A 19,062-nucleotide genomic window follows, 5' to 3' on the forward strand; every position below is an offset into this window, starting at 1 on the left:
GGCTGATGACACTAAATGCTCAGTTTCTCATTGTTCTCAGATGCGTCATGCCAATCTAGGGAACAACCAACAATGTTCCTGCAGATGATCTCAGAGATTAAAGTGTTCAGGACAGGGTGCCAACCTGAATAGAATATTGTGGGGGCCCAGATAAGCCCCACCCCACATAACTGATCACATGATGCAGTGCACACACATTATTTGAATGGGAATGCCCATCAATTTTGTGGGGGCTGGCCCCCTCAAATATTTTATAGTGGAGGCAGAAGCCCCCAGGGCCACTAGGAGCTAGCTCCTTGTTCCGGAGGTCCCTGAGGTACCCCAGATCTAAGCTGCTCAGGGCTTTATAAATTCGTACAAGAATCTTGAACCTGGCTCTGTGGTAGATGGGCAGCCAGCGCTGCTGTTTTAACAATGGCATCACGTGTTGTTGACCAAATGCCTCCATCAGCAGTCTAGCTGCAGCATTCTGCACCAGCTGACCCAGTTCCCAAGGGCAGTTGCTCTGCTGCTCAGCTCTGGTCCTTCCTGATGAATGTGCCTTCTGTCTTCCCTTCCAGGATGGCACTGTACATCTTATCTATGGGATCCTGGAGAAACCGGTTCCCTCCCTCCAAGCCATCAATGTCTCTGCCCTCCTCTGGAAAGGCCTGCAACGTGTCCAGCTACTGAAACCCATCATCAGGATCCCACCCCTGCCTGGTGACCTGAAGACCATGGAAATAAGAGCTGTTGACGTGGAGATCCCCAGCCAGGAGACAACTTACTGGTGCTTCATCCAGGAGCTCCCAGAGGACTTCCCAAAGCATCACATCGTCATGGTGGGTGGAAGAAAGTATAGCATCTTTCTCCCAACTTCATAGATCTTGACTCCTTTTCTTTCATTTCCCTCCAATCCTTTTACCTTTTTAATATCTATAACAGGGGTCATGTAAAAGGGATGTCATTCTTTCTCTGTGGCAACCTCCAGGAGCCAATGGTAGGTGGAGTCACAGGTTAATAGAGGTGTAAGAGGCCAGGGTGCACTGTGTGTGTGTGTGTGTGTGTGTGTGTGTGTGTGTGTGTGTGAGAGAGAGAGAGAGAGAGAGAGAGAGAGAGACCCATTACTATTTCTGCAGTAGGGTCCCTGTCTCTAGGATCATAGCACCACCCAAAGGGGAGCCTTTTAGCCACTGAGAAGGAATTTTTCTCACCCTTTGCATCAATTGGAGACCATCAGAATGAAGGAAGGTTGAGTCAGCCACAAACTATGGTCTCCTAGGCGCCCTCTGAAGAAAGTGCATGGGAAGAACTTTGAGGAGATGTTCTGTACACTCCAAAGCTAAACACTTAGGAGTACTTGAAAGATGATTTGAGGAGTTCTGTTAGGTGTCATGGAACTTTAAGGAAAACCCCACTTAAGAATGCTGTACAGTGATACCTCGGGTTACAGACACTTCAGGTTACAGACTCTGCTAACCCAGAAATAGTACCTTGGGTTAAGAACTTTGCTTCAAGATGAGAACAGAAATCGCACCGCGGCAGCGGGAGGCCCCATTAGCTAAAGTGGTACCTCAGGTTAAGAACAGTTTCAGGTTACGAACGGACCTCCGGAACGAATTAAGTTCTTAACCCGAGGTACCACTGTATATTGGAGTACTCCAAATTATTTGCCTGTGTTGTACCTGCACAGAAAATAGTAGATCCAGTCAAAAGGCAACACACACACATCTGCACTGATTGTTGGAATGCATTTCTAATTATTATTAGTGTATGGATTATTCTGAAATCTTAGAAGGTTGCATAATCTTAGAAGGGGGCAAGGTTATGATGGGTGGTGGTGTCTGTGACTATCTTGATGAATTTGTCACTATGCTGCTTTAGGCAATGGGGGGGGGGCAATGGTTGGGGCTCATTTCTTTGTAGAGGCAAGCTCTCAGTGATTCCATCTGTGCAAGCCAGAGGTTTCTGCATATGCCTCTATACCTTTCTCCATGCAGAAAAGCAAGAGACATCTTCACAGCTCAATTGCATATTCTACACTGACAAAAGCACTTGTGGAAGAGACCAGAGAGGGCTGGTAAGAGTATGCCCTGGGTAGCAGCTCTGAGGGTCAGATCCAGGGCTGACTCGGTGTAAGCTCAGATCCCCAGCTCAGTCCAGATCTCCACCCCAAAGTGGCCTGGCTTTGTCCGAATCCAGTGCACAGCTCCAATTAAGAGGAGGGTAGGCCTGAAGAAAAGGGACACGGGTGGCGCTGTGGGTTAAACCACAGAGTCTAGGACTTGCCGATCAGAAGGTCGGCGGTTCGAATCCCTGCGATGGGGTGAGCTCCCATTGCTTGGTCCCTGCTCCTGCCAACCTAGCAGTTCCAAAGCACATCAAAGTGCAAGTAGATAAATAGGTACCGCTCTGGTGGGAAGGTAAACGGTGTTTCCGTGCGCAGCTCTGGTTCGCCAGAAGCAGCTTAGTCATGCTGGCCACATGACCCGGAAGCTGTATGCCAGCTCCCTTGGCCAATAAAGCGAGATGAGCACCACAACCCCAGAGTCGGCTACGATTGGACCTAATGGTCAGGGGTCCCTTTACCTTTACCTTCAGGCCCGAAGAATTCCATCTCCACCTTTTTTATATTTCAAGTCTCTCCTTCCTTTCAGCACTGTTACACTTTCTGCTATGGGAGGGTTTGTAGGAGCTGCAGAACTGTCCCCCCCCACCCCATCCCCACCCTCCCAACAGGATGAGAGCGAAATCTGAGAATCGAGCTAATGAGGGGGAAAGTCAATCAGCCTAGAGGGCAATTCCTGCAGAATTCCTTAGTCATCAGCTATGGAGAGCTGTTAGTCAGACCCTGTCACCTTGCAGGTTACAAGAGAGGTAGGAGGGGGAGGGGGGGAAGGAAAGCCATGACTCAGCAGATCTCAAAGTCACAGCTGTCCATATAACAACCCACACCCCCACAAGGTGGTTAGGGAAAGAAGAGGAAAAAGGGAAGTGTGAGTTTTAAACAGCAATGCCTCTTCACAGGGAGCTCTTTAAATTGTAGCTCTGAGGGGGACATAGGGGGTCTCTTAATAATTCTCAGCCCCTTAAGAAGCTACATCTCCCAGAATCCTTTGTGCTAAGCCATGGCTGTTTATCATAGCACTTTAAATGTATGGTGTATATGTGGCCTTTCACTGTTTTGTTTCATTTTGTTCTTTTCAAATACTACATCCATTGTCTCCCAAAGCCTAGATCTAAAGACAGCGCTGAGGATCATCAGTGGCAGACATGGCTTTCTCCCCCTCCTCATTTAATCTCCACAACTCTGTGAGGTAGGATAGGCTGAAAGGCAGAGACTGGCTTCCAAGGTCACCAAGTGAACTTCATGGCCAATGGAGGGATTTGAACCCTGGTCTCTCCCAAATCCTAGACCACTCTAACCACCACACCACACTGATTCTCTTTGCAGTATGAACCGGTCATCACAGAGGGGAACGAAGCTATTGTCCACCACATGGAGGTCTTCCAGTGCGCTGCCAATTTCAACACCTTCCCACACTACAATGGGCCCTGCGACTCCAAGATGAAGCCAGAACGCCTGAACTACTGCCGGCACGTGCTTGCCGCCTGGGCGATGGGTGCACAGGTGTGTCAGATCGAGATAGCTGCCCAATACAGGGCTGGGGCAGAAGTTTCTTCCCATTCCATTCTCTTTGAACTGTTTCCCATCAGTTAATGGAAATGAATTCATGCAACTTTCCAGTGACCCCCACAATATGGGCATCTTCCACTATTGCCCACGTATTGTGGGATGACCTTTCACTCTGCCTGATAGGCCGCAGCAACAGACACCTTCAGACATCCTGGAAAGAGATAATTGGGGGCTACTAGGGCAGAGCTTTCCAAAATGTGTGTCGGGACACATTAGTGTGTTGGCTGCAATGTGTAGGTATGCCACGTGAATGCTCCCTGTGCTCCTCCTGGGGCTGGAAAGTTTAACCTCCTGTTTGCTAGGAAAACTGAATTACTGTGTCGCGAAATGATGCATATCTAAAAACAGTGTTGCCAGCTTGAAACGTTTGGAAAGCTCTGGGCTGGGGCTTTCCCTTTCTGCATTGCAGGTTTCCAAAAGTCGTGAGCTCTGCCTGATACTCCCCCCTTGGGGGTCAGCATCAGAATTGCAATATTGGGTGGGGATGGGGGGCATTAGGATGATTACTATCCATCTGGTTAACTCTCCCTCCCCCTGTCCTTCTTATAGGCTTTTTACTACCCAGATGATGCAGGGCTTGCATTTGGGGGCCCTGGTTCTTCCAGGTTTATGCGGCTGGAAATCCATTACCACAATCCCCTGGAACTCAAAGGTAAACAAAACTTTGGTGGTGGTGGTGTTAAGACTTATTAGTCACTTGTTATCTAAAAGGTCTACATGTGACTTACATTTGAGACATGAACACTGCCCTGTGATTGTCCGATGAAGGGTTGTATTATTTATTTAATTTATTAAATAAATTATTATTATTTAATTTATTAAATAAATAATAAGCAATATTATCAAGGGTCTGGAATGAGGCTAGGGGACCCCTGGCATCAAAGAATTACATGTGAAAAGCATCTAGTGGTCTCAATAGACCACAAGCTTCACATGAGTCAGTAGCAGCATGATGCAGCAGCAAAAAAGTGAATGCTATCCTAGGCTGCATCAACAGTAGTGTCTGGATCAAGTGAAGTAACGGTGCCACTCTATTCTGCCTTGGTCAGACCCCACTTGGAGTACTATGTCCAGTTCTAGGTGCCACAATTTAAGAAAGATGCTGGAACACTTGCAGAGGAGGGCGATCAAAATGATAAAGGGTCTGGAAACCAAGCCCTATGGGGAACAGTTGAGGGAGTTGGGCATGTTTAGCCTGGAGAGGAGGAGACTGAGAGGAGATATGATAGCCATCTTCAAATATCTAAAGGATTGTCACATGGAAGGTGAAGCAAGCTTGTTTTTTTCCTCCTCTGGAGGCTACAACCTGAAACAATGAATTCAAATGACAGGAACTTTCTGGTGGTAATACCTGTTCAGCAGTGGGATGGACTCCCTCAGAGGGTGGTGGACTCTCCTTCCTTGGATGTTCTTAAACAGAGGTTGGATTGGCATCTGTTAGGTGTTATTTCACTGTGATTCTTGCATTGCAGGGAGTTGTATTAGATCATTCCTTGACTGGGGGGCGGGATGGGGCAGGCTGCTTATGCATCCCTCAAACCTGAGAGAAGAGACTTTGTGGCTGCTGTTTCCTCCCCACCCTCCCCCAAATGCCTGGCTGAGCTTACAAGGCTGAGAATGAAAAGGTGCCTCTCAAAATAATGAGCGAAGGGGCAGCCTCTCCTGCTTCTACCACATTTTGTGACAGCAAGCTGGCTTCAGGGAGGTGTGGGGAGAGGGATAAGAAAATGCAAAGTGGCTGCATTTCCATAAACACAAAGTTGCCTGCTCCTTGACTTCCTCTGAGTATTTTTAGAAAGCCCCAGCATCTGTGCTGCTCAACAGTCACAGGGTGTTGGGAAGCAACTCATCTATAAATAATGGGGTTTGGTTCTTTCTGTTGAACCAACACCTCCTTCATTTATTCTTAACCATCTGTTGTGCCCAGTTTGGAGACAGGGACATAAAAGGAGATGGATGTCCTGGCCAAAATCAGATTATCTTCCTTTATGGCTTTAACATGGGGATTGGGAAACTAGCCAGTTTGGGTCTGATTTCGAGAGTCAAAAACCTCTGAAAATGAGTTACTGAGAATTTCAAGTGGTGAGAGTGTTGCTCTTGCACTCAGGTCCTGCTTGGGGTCCCATTGGAGTATCTTGTTTGACTACTGCTGGATAGCACAGTTGGTTGGAGTGTGGTTCTGATAACACCAAGGTCACAGGTTCAATACCCATAAGGGACAGCTGCCTATTCCTGCATTGCCAGGAGTTGGATTAGATGATCCTCAGGATCCCTTCCAACTCTATGCTTCTGTGAGAACAGGATGCTAAACTAGATGCTTCCCCCTTTGACCTGGTGCAGCAGCCAGGCTCTTCTCATTTTATTCTTTAACTGTGGGGGAGGTAAACTTCTTTTTGGAGTGCTCTTCACATCTGGCTTAGCTGTGAGGATGGCAGAGATGATGTTGGCGAGTATGAAGTGGGCTCATTTTGATGGGGGCACCTACTGGGCATGAGAACAGCCCAGTCCCAAGATTGGCCAGCAACATGTTCTTCTGATGCTTCTTCCATCATCAGTCCTGCTATGAGAAAAGAATAAGATGCAGATATGGATTTCCTGCTGGTTCAGAAGGAGCACGCACACAATGAGCAGAACATCTGGAGTCAAGATGAGGTCAGAGGGGGCTGATGAGGGGGCATGTATCACAGGACTGCAAGTTCTGAAAGCCTTTCCCCCACCATCCTTCTCCATCTAGTATGCAGTTTGCAGGATGTCAGGTGCCCAGAGGGGCCATTAAACAGCAGTGACATTTCAAGCAAACTCAGAGGGGCCCAATACAGCAGATTCTACTTGGATTGGCTGCTAATTACGGCCCCAGGCAGAGAAAGATCTTACATCACCCACTATGGTGTGTGTACAGCTCATAATCCCTGAGTTATGAAAGAAGCAGGTTTGTTTATAAGGTGTTCTTAAAGTTAGTAGGTATGGAGTTTGGATTAGTAGTAGTAGTAGTAGTATTTTACAACATATTAGTGACTTCTTTTTTACAAAACAATAAAAAATACCTGCAATAAATAGATAACCCATAACATTAAAAAGAAAGGAGAGAAAAATCTAAAACTCATCTATATTTTTGAAAGGCAGGACTGCAACATCCCACTCTCTGATGGAAGCCACAGATTAAATAATAACATTTTTAAAGCAACCACAACCAAAACATTCAGGGTATTCCCACACACACATCAAACCTAATCCCAGATCCATATATATTTTAAAATATATCCATAAGAACATAACATAAAAGCATGAGAATAGTTCTGCTGGATCAGGCCAAAGGGGGTGCATCTAAGCCCTGTTAGCTCAGAGGCCACACAAAACCCCCCAATGGGAAGCCTATAAGCAAGAGCTGAGCTCAACATTACCCTCCCTTCCTGCAGTTTCTGGCAACTGGTATTCAGCAGCACTCTGCCTTCAGCGGTAGAGGCAGAGCACAGCCTTTGTGGCTAGCAAGCATTGGTAGTCTTCCATGCGTTTGTCAATTCCTCTTTTAAAGCCATCCAAGCTTATGGCCCTCACTGCCTCTTGTGGGAGGGAGTTCCACAGTTTAACAATGTGATGTGTGAGCTCCATAGCAAGGGTAGAATCATCAGACCATGCCCTGTAAGGCTTAATTCATTTCCAAGATCTGCTGCCTGTACCTATGAAGATGATCATGGAGACAGCCTAGTTCTACACCCAACACTGAAGGCTGTTCTGCAACTCTCGTTAACATGAGCTTCTTCTGTTCAAACTTTGACAGGTCGTCGTGATTCCTCAGGGATCCGCTTGTATTACACAGCCTCTCTCCGGCCTTACAATGCAGGGATCATGGAGCTGGGCTTGGTCTACACACCGGTGATGGCCATTCCACCAGGCGAAACACACTTCCACCTGACTGGCTACTGCACTGATAAATGCACTCAGCTGGTGAGCAGGGGAAAAGCGGTGTGTGTGTGTGTGTGTGTGTGTGTGTGTGTGTGTGTGTGAGAGAGAGAGAGAGAGAGAGAGAGAGAGAGAGAGAGCGCTATCACCTGGGCACAGTTTTTTGGGGGGTTGCATCAAGGCGCCCTGCTCCGCTGTGAGCTGTTGACTCCTTCTCAGCACCCTGCAGCTGGAGGGTGATTGAGCAGGATGCAACAGGCGTGCACTCTGATCCCTGCAAGCCCAGCGCTGCTTTTGCTACAGCATTGTTCACAGGGGACAGGGGACATGCCTGTTGCATCCTTCTCAGCCACTACCCCACCCCAAAAGCTGGAGGGCATCAGGAGAAAGACGCAACAAATTACAGGGACTCTTCCTGTAAGCAGTGCTGCTCTCAAAAGCAGCGCTAGGCTTGCAGAGGCCAGGGAGCAGGCCTGCTCGCCGCACCCCATGAGCCCAGTGTCATTTTTTTTGAGAGTCTTGTAAAGTGACATTGGACTTGCGGGGCACTGGGAGTGTGCCCCGCTTTGAAGCAGTGGGTCGGGGTCGCAGGCAGGGAACACTCCACCGCTGCAGGTGAGTATGTTTACCTTTAGGCAAGCATAGCCAACGAGGCACACAGGGAGCTAGCTGCCTTCTACTGAGTCAGACCAATGGTCCACCGAGCTCAGTAGTGTCTAAGCACACTGGCAGCAGCTCTGTGGGGTTTCAGGCAGGGGGCAATCCCAGGCCTGGGATCTTCTTCTCGCAAAGCACCCGCTCTATGACTGAGTGTGACCCTGTACCAACAAATAAAGTATGATTCTAGTCCTCATGGTTCTGAATAAAGGGCTGAATTAAATAGGAACAAAGGAAGTTGATCTTGTATAAAGTCAGAGCAACAGTCGTTCTACACTGGCCAACAGCAGCTCTCCGGGGTTTTTGGCAGGGGCCTCACTTGGCCCTACTTGACAATGCCATTAGGGGTTGAACTTGGGACCTTCTGCATGCAAAGCAGATGCTCCACCCCTGAGCTATTTCCCTTCCCCAGAATCGTGACCTGTGTCGAAACCAGGGGGGAAATAATGCCAGTTCTTGATATTGTGTAGTGAAACCACTACATGAGACAACTTGCAGTTAGCCCTTTTTTGGTGTTCCACATTGATTTCTGATAACTGAGTAGCCACCTTCCCTTCCACTTGAAAGCATTTGCCATTTGCGATTCAATCCTCTGGGCCACAAATATTTGTGCGACCTGTCTTGCCAGGCACTGCCACCTTCTGGGATCCACATCTTTGCTTCCCAACTTCACACCCACCTGACAGGGAGGAGCGTGGAGACGGTGTTGTCGAGAGAAGGAAGAGAAGAGGAAATTGTCAACATCGACAAGCACTACAGCCCTCACTTCCAGGTACAGCTTTGATAGTCATTATATACAGACTATGTACCTCTCTCGCCCTGACCTAGCCACTGTGATCCACACGACGGTCACCTCCAGACTTGATTATTGTAACTCACTCTACGTGGGGCTGCCCTTGAGACTGACCCAGAAATTCCAGCAGGTGCAGAATGCCATGGTGAGACTCCTTACAAGTTCCTCGCCATGGGATTACATTTACCTGGTGCTATACCAGCTGCACTGGCGCCCGGTGGAGTACAGGATCAGGTTTAAGGTGCTGGTTTTAACCTTTAAAGCCCTGTACGGCCTAGGACCCTCGTACCTACGGGACCGCCTCTCCTGGTATGTCCCATGGAGGACCTTACGGTCTTCAAACAAAAACATCTTGGAGGTCCCAGGCCACAGGGAGGTTAGCCAGAGCTTTTTTGGCTGTGGCTCCAATCTGGTGGAACGCTCTGTCCCAAGAGACTAGGGCCCTGTGGGACTTGATATCTTTCCGCAGGGCCTGCAAGACAGAGCTGTTCCACCAGGCCTTTGGCCAAGGCACAGTCTGACCCCCTCCTTTGGTAATCCTCACAGAACTCTAGCCTAGTGGTTGCCATTAATTTGATTCTGAATTGATTTTAGAATGAATTGATTTTAGAATGTATTTCATTTTCAAATAATTGATTGTGATTTTATGTAAACTGCATTACTTTTACTGTTGTTAGCCGCTCTGAGCCCAGCTTCGGCTAGGGAGGGCGGGATATAAATCAATTATTATTATTATTATTATTTAATATTCCGCTGTGATTCGTACCTTGCAGGGGTTGGACTAGATGGTGCAATGGGTCCCCTCCCAACTCTACAATTCTATGGTTCCATTGCATTTTAAAATAAGCCTAGAGTGCCCTGCAGTTAAGGGACAGAGGTTCTCTACCCTGCCAAGCAATATCTCTCACCCTCAAGGCCTTCCATCACATTTCCCTTCCACTTCAGTTACCCTCTGCTTACCTGTACATTCTCTACTCCTGTCTCCTGCTTTATTTTAGGAGATCCGTATGTTAAAGAAAATTGTGACTGTTTTCCCGGTAAGCACATGTCTAAATGATGTTTTGCTTAATCCTTCGTAGGAGGTTTTTTTTTTTGGGGGGGGGGACACTCTGCCACCTTATTATTCATTAATAATACCCATCAGTCCTAGGGATATGGATGAGAATAACCCTCTGAGTGATGGGGTAAACTCCAAAGGGCATACGCACACCAAAAGAGTTTCTCTTTGGGTCAGTCCTTTGGGATGTGACAACAGCTGCTCCGACTGAGTGCTTGGTTGTAGATGGGCTTGCCTCTAGGCAAGGTGCATGTGGGGGGAAGAGATTTGACCAGGCTTCCAAGCAAGAGATGGAATGTTAGGGACCTCTGTTGTTGCAAGAGCATGAGTTGTTGCTGGCATCAATCTGTCTCAGGAGACAATGGAGTGCACCTCTGGGGTGAAGTCAAACCACTGTGTTAGCAGCACAGAAGTTACTCCCCTGGGGTCCAAAGCTTGGGCAGTGTGAATGGAGGTCCTGGGCTGCCCACACAACAATACCACCCTCTCAGCCTGGCTGATGTGGTCCAAAGGAAAGCAGAGCAATACGTTTGGCACCAGCTTGGCTACAGGAGTTGCCAGAAGGAGGCATACAAGGCACCATCCAACCACCTTCAAGATTCCACTCTGTATTTGTACAGAGTTTATACCTTGACCTTTTCTTCTCCTGAAGATATCCCACAAGGCAGTGGAGGTTTAGGATCAGAGTTTTCATTCTCTCCTACATGAGCTCCCTTCCCAGGTTGGGAAGCCCCACCTGTCCATCACTTCCCTCTACAGTGCATTCAGAAACTGCCTTCTTGACCACTGGGCCTACTATTGGTTTCATTTGCTTAATCTGCTGGAGCCTGTCTTCACAGGTAGGGAGAGTCCCTCACACACCAGGAGCTTGTGACCCATCTGCTCCCCTCACCTGGTTTAGCAGGCCAGTTGAAGCTGTTCCTGGGGTGTGGCCGCTGTCATATGCTGACAGCTTCTAGGAGCTGCAGGTGAAAGCTAAGTGCAGGGTAGGGACCAAAGGTGGACAAATTACCCCTGAAAGATCATGACATGTCTCCTAATCAGAAGAACTGCACCTCCCCTAACACTCCATGTGCTGCTCATAAATACATACCCAGTGTGATTGGTGAGCTTGCTGCAATTTTGTTATTTTATATTCCTTGTTGCTTGTCTTGTATTTAAATACTTTTACTGAGTCTCTTTCATATTGATTGGCCCATCAATCTCAGTGTCCTCTGCACTGACTGGCAGCAGCTCTCCAGGGTTTTAGGCAGGGATTCTTGAACGTTACATGAGTGGAGGCACCAGATGGCATGGCGTGGATCCCTGCCGCTTTTTCTCTTGCTGCAGAGCCCTGGTGTCACAGATGCACAGGCCCAGCTGGTTATTCTCCCCAGAAGGAACTCTGTTGAAAAGCATTAGTGTCCCAAGAGGAAGTGAGGGCAGGTGATGCAGACACCAGCTCTCTGGCGCTTTTCTGTTTATTTCCAGGGTTTTCTCTCGACACAGACTGCCTTTTTGGCTGGGGCTCTCAGCTATCCAAACATGACAAACTGAACAGATATAAGACAAAAAGGGATGAAAATATGCACAGAATAGGAGACAGGGAAGTGTGATTTAGCTGGAAGAGATAAGGACATAAGAGGAGCCCAGCTGGATCAGGCAAAAAGGCCCTTCTAGCCCAGCATCCTGCTCTCACTTATGTCCATTTACTATAGGACTGCAGAACCCCAAGCCTGGGGCCCAAATGCAGCTCTCCAGTCCTTTCTGTCTGACCCTTGCAACTTTCACCAGCCACACCCCTCAGCAGCTTGGCTTCACACCCTCCCTGAGTGTTTTTGCACGACTGTAAATATGTCCTTGAACTCTGATAATGCCTCTTGCTTGCCTGGAAGGAGGATTGAGAAAGGAGTGTGTGTGTGTGTGTGTGTGTGTGTGTGTGTGTGTGTAGAAAGTAACCTACTGCACATGGGTAAAATTCAAATCCATTGACCTGCCCACTTTCACCTCTGTCCCCACTCACCACAGCCATATGACCTCCAAAAAGTTACCCATTAGAGAATGCAGCCCTTAAGCTGAAAAGCTCCCTGCTCCCGATCCAGTTTCAAATATGTGTTTTTCTACCAACAGGGTGATGTTCTCAGAACCACCTGCATGTACAACACTGAAGACAGGACTAAGGCAACTGTGGTGAGCATCTCTGGATAGGTTCTGGGATACAGTATGGATTTGTGCCACTTGTGAAGATATGCAAAAACCCAAAAGCCAAAGGGGTGCTGCCTTCGTTCTCTGTCTAACACTGCATATGACATGCAAAACCAGAACGAAGTATTCAAAATAAACAGTAGTACAAATTCCCACTCTTAATCTGCATTGTTTATAGACACCCTTTTGCAGAATGTGGATTGCTTGACCCCATAACTTTTTAATATTGTGTTTTGTAACATAGAACATAGAACACTATGATTTTTGGCCTCCTTCTGAAACTGGGTGAGGGTGTAATGCAAGTGAGACCATGTCTACTTAGAAGGAAGTCCTGTTGGACTGAATGGGGTTTACTCCCAAATGAGTGGATATAGGATCTGAGCCTTAGCCACCAAGGGCATGGAATGAAGGAAATACTATGGAATATGAGAGTTTGGGTTTGGTGTGCAATGGGACAGGCCTCCCTCATGGGAGGAATCAACAGAGCTGGGTCCCTCCATTCACATCATCTTTTCAATTTCTGCAACCTACAGGGCGGTTTTGGCATTATGGAAGAGATGTGTGTGAACTACATCCACTACTACCCCCAGACGGAGCTGGAGCTGTGTAAGAGCGCCATGGATTTGGGCTACCTCCATCGCTATTTTAATCTAGTAAACAGGTAATTATAATTGCCCTAATGTAAGATCATTAACTGAGGAACAAACTGGCTTGCTGGAGGACCCACCAAAATAGTCTCTGGTAGGGCCACCTTGACCCAAACTGGGCTGATGCAGAGAAAAGCCAACCCAGCTTGAATCCAGCCCCAGAATCAATTTGTGGGACAGGGCTAAAGTTTAATTAGCGTTATTTAAAGCCTAATTTAACATACAATCAACAGGGGACACTCATAGTCCTACCTGTAGTTACAGATAGGTAGCCGTGTTGGTCTGCCATAGTCAAAACAAAAAAAAATTCCTTCCAGTAGCACCTTTAAGATACCTATCTGAAGAAGTGTGCATGCACACGAAAGCTCATACCAAGAACTAACTTTGTTGGTCTTAAAGGTGCTACTGGAAGGATTTTTTTTTTGTTTAGTCCTACCTGTAGATACCATTGGGGATGGAACCTCTTGTATGCAAAGCAGCTGCTCTGCTCTACTGAACTATCACTCTGCTCCTTAAAATAAAGCAAGATTCTAGTCCCCAGAATTCTGAAGGAAGGACTGAGTTTAATAGGAACATAGAAAGCTGCCTTATATTGAATCAGATCCTCAGTTTTGTCCACTCTGACTGGCAGTGGCTTTTGGGGATTTTAGGCAGGGAGTCTTTTCCCAGCTCCACCTGCAGATTCTAGGTACTGAACCTGGAACCTTCTGCAGGTGCTGTACTACTAAGCTGTTTTTGATGTTATGAGGCTTTGCCTTTTTCTCTTTTTCCCTTCCTGAGACAAGAGTTTTCTCCTTCTGGCAGATTTAACGATGAGGATGTCTGCACATGCCCAGAGACCTCTGTCACAGAGCAATTTGCTTCTGTCCCTTGGAATTCTTTCAACAGAGATGTCCTGAAGTCCCTGTATGACTTTGCCCCGATTTCTATGCATTGTAATAAATCCTCAGCAGTGCTTTTCCCGGTATGTATAGTAATGAGGAACTTTGGGGGAAGCTGGGGGAAGTGGACAGAGAAATCAAAGGTGTTTTACCAATTCCTTGGTCTGTGCTGGGTTTCTTTGTCAATGAACACAAGGGCTAATATCTAAGTGAACTATTGGAATTAATGGGTCTCCTCCACGGGTTTATTCAGATCCTGGGCACGTTGCATCAGTTTTCCCGATTGTAAAACCAGCATTTCTGTCCTGCTCTAATGTTCCTTTCATGTGGCAGTACTTGTGGCATTATGAAGCTGTGGCTTTTTTTACCACAGTGGCTTTTTTGATCTAGCCCAAACCCCTACAATACATGTCATGCTGAATGTCATTCACACCACTGGGTGTGGCATGACATAAAGATGAACATCATTGGACAACGCCAATACTCCCCACCACTTCTGCACATGCAAGCTTCTGTTCCCCCACATCTTCCCCTTACAAACAGCAGGATGGAATTGTAATATGGTATAACTGCTTTAAATTTCATTACTTTACTCCCACAATTTTCTGGGTTAAGGGGGTTGCAAATGGATTTTTTTTCCTGGAATCAAATAACATGGAAATGAGTGCTAATCTTCTGCTATATTCTGCCAGATTTCAGGAAGTGGTTTTTACTTAATTTGAAAGCGCAAATATAATGTGCAAATTAATAGTTTTGGGGAATGGAATAAAGCGTTGTTTGAATGTAGCTCACAACTAATGTTGGGCAAGTTGGTCTTGTCCATTAATTTCAATAGGTCTACTCTGAGTAGGGCTAGCATTGCATACAACCCATTGCATTCTTTTTTCATGATGAAGACAAGTGGAACAAGTTCCCCTCCTCCCTGCCAAGTATTATTTTGCCCTGTTTTGCATTGCACGCATATTATTATTCACAACTGTCTAATTTTCTCCCCATTGCATTGCCCAGCCAAAGGCACAGGAACGTGTTTCTAAGTAGTAATGCAGACCTGAATGGCCACAGCACATTGCCTATGCCTGAAGGTCTACAGCTAGCACAACTGGAGACTCCTCTGGAGCAACAGATTTATGCTTTTCATATCAGAAGTGCAAAATTCCATGGGTATTTCTCAGTGACATTGAATATAAAGCACCAAACACACATACATACACGCACCCCAGCTCTCAGGGCATCCCAGGAGAAAAAAATGTGCCTTTTTGACTGTCTATTTTAGACTCTTTCAGCCCAAAGATAGGTCTCATAGAAAGTGACAATGAATAATCTTGGCCAGGAGGGACATGTGATGAGCAGCCTTCATCACTGAAGACCTTTGCTTCTGTAGTTGGACTTTAAAAGTAATCACCCAAACTGTTTAAGTCATAAATAGAAGGATTGAATCCATTTTATGAAGGGGAAGTTCTTGGATTTGAAGGACAGTGCAAGGCTAGGGAAACTTTTGTATGATCCACCAAGGCAAGGCCTACTAGGGATGACTCAGAACTCCACATCTGCTGATGCCTGGAATCCATGTGGTCTCTAGGGGCAAGAGGGAGCCTCCACCCAATTCCACATGCAGAATCTTAACTTCAGTCCTGGTGACTCCATTGCATCTGAGGACAGCAGGCTGGTTTAGAGGGTGTAGGTCAAACCATTGGCTTGCCACTGCTTCCTGCACATTCCTCCTGAGGCTACTGCCTCACTCTGCTGAATGATAAGACCAGATTTGCATTCTGGAATGGAATCAGGAATCTGTCGCACTGTGAGAAGACCATACCTCTTTCCCTGAGTTTGGCATTGGATGGTTGAACTCACTCCAGAGTTTTGGACCTGTTCTGCTATTCATCCCTCTTTTTTTGGCATCTAGTTCCCAAAGAAGTGGGATAATGAACAAAAGGCTTAGAGTTGAGAGGTCAAGCACATGGCCCTGATTGTGCAGAAAGTTCAGTCCTCACCATAAAACACTTAAAGGACTGGAAGTTAAGAAATGCCTTTGAAAGCAACTATCTTATCAGGACAGAGTTGGGGGAATAACTTCTTCACACAGCACATAGTTAAACTATGGAACTCACTCCCACAGGGAGGCAGTGATGGCCACCAACCTAGATGGCTTTTATATGAAGTTTAGACAAATTAATAGTGAAGGCTATTGATGGCTACAAGCCAGGATGACTAAGCTCTGCCTCCTGAGGCAGCAATGGAAGCAGCAATGCTTCTGAGTACCAGTTGAAGGAAACATGGGGAGACGGCTCTTGTGCTCACAGCCTGTGTATGGGTTTCCCACAGGCATCTGGCTGGCCGCTGTAAGAACAGGATGCTAGCTTGAGGCAGCAGGGATTGCCATATGGAGGTCTACTGTGATAGCAGAACTTCCATGACCAGGGATAGTTTACTTCTGAATGCCAGTTTTAGGGAGCCATAAAAAGGGAGGGTTGCTGTTGTGCTCAGGTCCTGCTTGTGGGCTTCCCATAATGGGCATCTGTAGTTGGCCACTGTAAGAACAGGATGCTGGACTAGATGAGCCATTGGCCTGATCCAGGAAGCACTTCTTATGTTCTAAACTGTATTGGGGGGAATCCTAACAAGACAGAAGTGCTGTTTCTGGGGTACAGGAGGCGGGCGGGTATGGAGGACTCTTTCGACCTGAATGGAGTAACTGTGCCCCTGAAGGACCAGGTGCGCAGCCTGGGAGTCATTCTGGACTCACAGCTGTCCATGGAGGCACAGGTCAATTCTGTGTCCAGGGCAGCTGTTTATCAGCTCCACCTGGTATGCAGGCTGAGACCCTACCTGCCCGCAGACTGTCTCGCCAGGGTGGTGCATGCTCTAGTTATCTCTCGCTTGGACTACTGCAATGCGCTCCATGTGGGGCTACCTTTGAAGGTTATCTGGAAACTACAACTAATCCAGAATGCAGCAGCTAGGCTGGTGACTGGGAGTGACCGCCGAGACCATATAACACCGGTCTTGAAAGGCCTACACTGGCTCCCAGTACGTTTCCAAGCACAATTCAAAGTCTTGGTGCTGACCTTTAAAACCCTAAACAGCCTTGGTCCAGTATACCTGAAGGAGCGTCTCCACCTCCATCGTTCTGCCCGGACATTGAGGTTCAGCACTGAGGGCCTTCTGGCGGTTCCCTTGCTGCAAGAAGCCAAGTTACAGGGAACCAGGCAGAGGGCCTTCTCGGTAGTCATACCTGCCACATGGAATGCCCTCCCACCAGATGTCAAAGAGAAAAATAACTACCAAACTTTTAGAAGACATCTGAAGGCAGCCCTGTTTAGGGAAGCTTTTAATGTTTAATAGGTTATTGTATTTTAGTGTTTTGTTGGAAGCCGCCCAGAGTGGCTGGGGAAACCCAGTCAGATGGGCGGGGTATAAATAATAAATATTATTATTATTATTATTATTATTATTATTATTATTAAATATACACTTTTAGATACCCAAGAAGGTCACTTATTTCCCCAGGTGAGTTTCTCCTCAAAGATCCTAAAATATCAGAACTACTGCTTTTCAGCAACTTGGGGCAGGTCTTTCAGTATGGCTGCTCCTGTTCTGTAGAACAGCATGAATCTTGTGATGCCACAGCTACATCCTGCTGGCACTTTCCAGAAATGAATGAAGATGTTTTTGTCTGGACAAGCTTTTCCAGCAGGATGAAGTCTCTCTCTTAGGCATTCACAGAATAATAATCATAGAATTGGAAGGGATCCCAAGGGTCATCTAGTCCAACCCCCTGTGATGCAGAAACCTCAACTAAAGCATCCACCCAACCTCTGCTTAAAAACACCCAATGAGGTCAGAAAGTTCTTCCCAATGTTTAGTCCAAATCTCTTTTGTTGTAACTTGAATCCATTGGTTTGGGTCCCACCCTCCAGAGCAGGAGAAAACAAGCTTGCTCCATCCTCCACGTGATAGCCCTTCATATATTTTAAGATGGCTATTGTATCTCCTTTCAGTTTCCTCTTTTTCAGGCTAAACATTTAGTCTGTTATCATTTATAAACCTCTTGTTCATTGTTGCGGATTTGCACTGTTATTCAAAATATTTCTTAGCAGTTTTTATAGTGTATTTGTAAGTTACTGTGACTTACCGTGAGATGTATGTAAAATGATGATGATGATGATGATGATGATGAATAATTAATAAACTGCTTCTGTCTCCAGGGTGAATGGGAGAGGCAACCTGTACCGAAGATCACAGAGATACTACAGGAACCAGAGTCAAGCTGCGAGCCCAACCTAGTCCGTCCCCCAGTGTCTCCCACTCTAGTTAAACTCAACAAGGTGCCTTTAAAGTGAGAGCTGGACCTAACTTAGGCCTCATCCACACCTTACATTTAAAGCACGATGATACCACTTTAAACTTCCCCCAAATATTATTTCCCTCCAATAATTCATTAAGGGTACAGAGAACTGTTAGGAGAATGGGGATGGGGTCTGTGTCTCCTAACAGGGCTACAATTCTCAGAGTGGTTTAACAATCAATCCCTCTTCACAGCGAACTCTGGGAACTGTAACTCTAACAGCTTTCAACACCCTGAACAAGCTATAGTTCCCATGATTCTTTTTTTTGGGGGGGGGGGAATGTTAAGCTGTGATAATACTGCTTGGAATGTATAGTGCAGGTTGGGCTTTTAAGCAGACAGCTGCAATCCTCATAAAGGGATAATGGGAAAAGGAGAATCTCTTTACCACCCCAGGAGGCAGACCTAGAGCCAGGGTTTTTTGAGGTGTGTGAGTGTGTTGAGTGAAGCTCTGTTCAGAAGTTAGAACAAGCCTACAGAGAGCAGTATGCTTGGATTTCAATCATAGCAGCTCTGCGGGTGAGCGACGGGACTTTTTCTCAAACAAAAATGAGCCTCACAGATGTATCTTCATAGATGGCCCCCTTCTGAGGCACATAACAAGGCCTGACTCCCCTTTGTCTCTGCCCATAAACCAGATCCCACCAGGTGTTCCTCTGACCCACCCCAAGTTCTGCTCCAAAGCTCAAAAGAGGAAGTCTTTTAAAATAATAATCAAATTGAGTGGGACTGTCAAAACACAGAAAATGAGCCTAATGCCCTCTGTGTTGAGGAATGATTGGTCTGTGGACCTGAGCTGATGTGATGGAGGAACACGGACCATCTGTGTGTGTTTTTCACCCACAAACCCGTTAATAGTTACAACTCAACCTGCAACATTTATAAATAAACGTAATTGCAAATATCACACCAAGCCTGCTGC

General features: G+C 46.6%; 1 protein-coding gene across 2 annotated transcripts in view; it reads left to right on the forward strand.

The window, feature by feature from the left end:
* Window positions 1-19,047, forward strand: part of DBH (dopamine beta-hydroxylase) — a 35,270-nt gene extending 16,223 nt beyond the window's left edge. For both annotated transcript variants that reach the window (XM_083722271.1, XM_083722272.1), the window contains exons 4-13: window positions 561-821; window positions 3,434-3,610; window positions 4,226-4,328; window positions 7,455-7,621; window positions 8,862-9,005; window positions 10,025-10,063; window positions 12,193-12,252; window positions 12,801-12,928; window positions 13,719-13,878; window positions 18,001-19,047. In XM_083722271.1, coding sequence (XP_083578397.1) covers window positions 561-821; window positions 3,434-3,610; window positions 4,226-4,328; window positions 7,455-7,621; window positions 8,862-9,005; window positions 10,025-10,063; window positions 12,193-12,252; window positions 12,801-12,928; window positions 13,719-13,878; window positions 18,001-18,135 — 1,374 coding nt within the window. In that variant the 3' untranslated portion in view covers window positions 18,136-19,047. The remainder of the gene's footprint in view (window positions 1-560; window positions 822-3,433; window positions 3,611-4,225; window positions 4,329-7,454; window positions 7,622-8,861; window positions 9,006-10,024; window positions 10,064-12,192; window positions 12,253-12,800; window positions 12,929-13,718; window positions 13,879-18,000) is intronic.
* The last annotated feature ends 15 nt before the right edge of the window (window positions 19,048-19,062 follow it).

Source organism: Podarcis gaigeae, assembly GCF_964106915.1.
Source record: "Podarcis gaigeae genome assembly, chromosome: Z".
In the NCBI taxonomy this organism is placed as follows: domain Eukaryota; kingdom Metazoa; phylum Chordata; class Lepidosauria; order Squamata; family Lacertidae; genus Podarcis; species Podarcis gaigeae.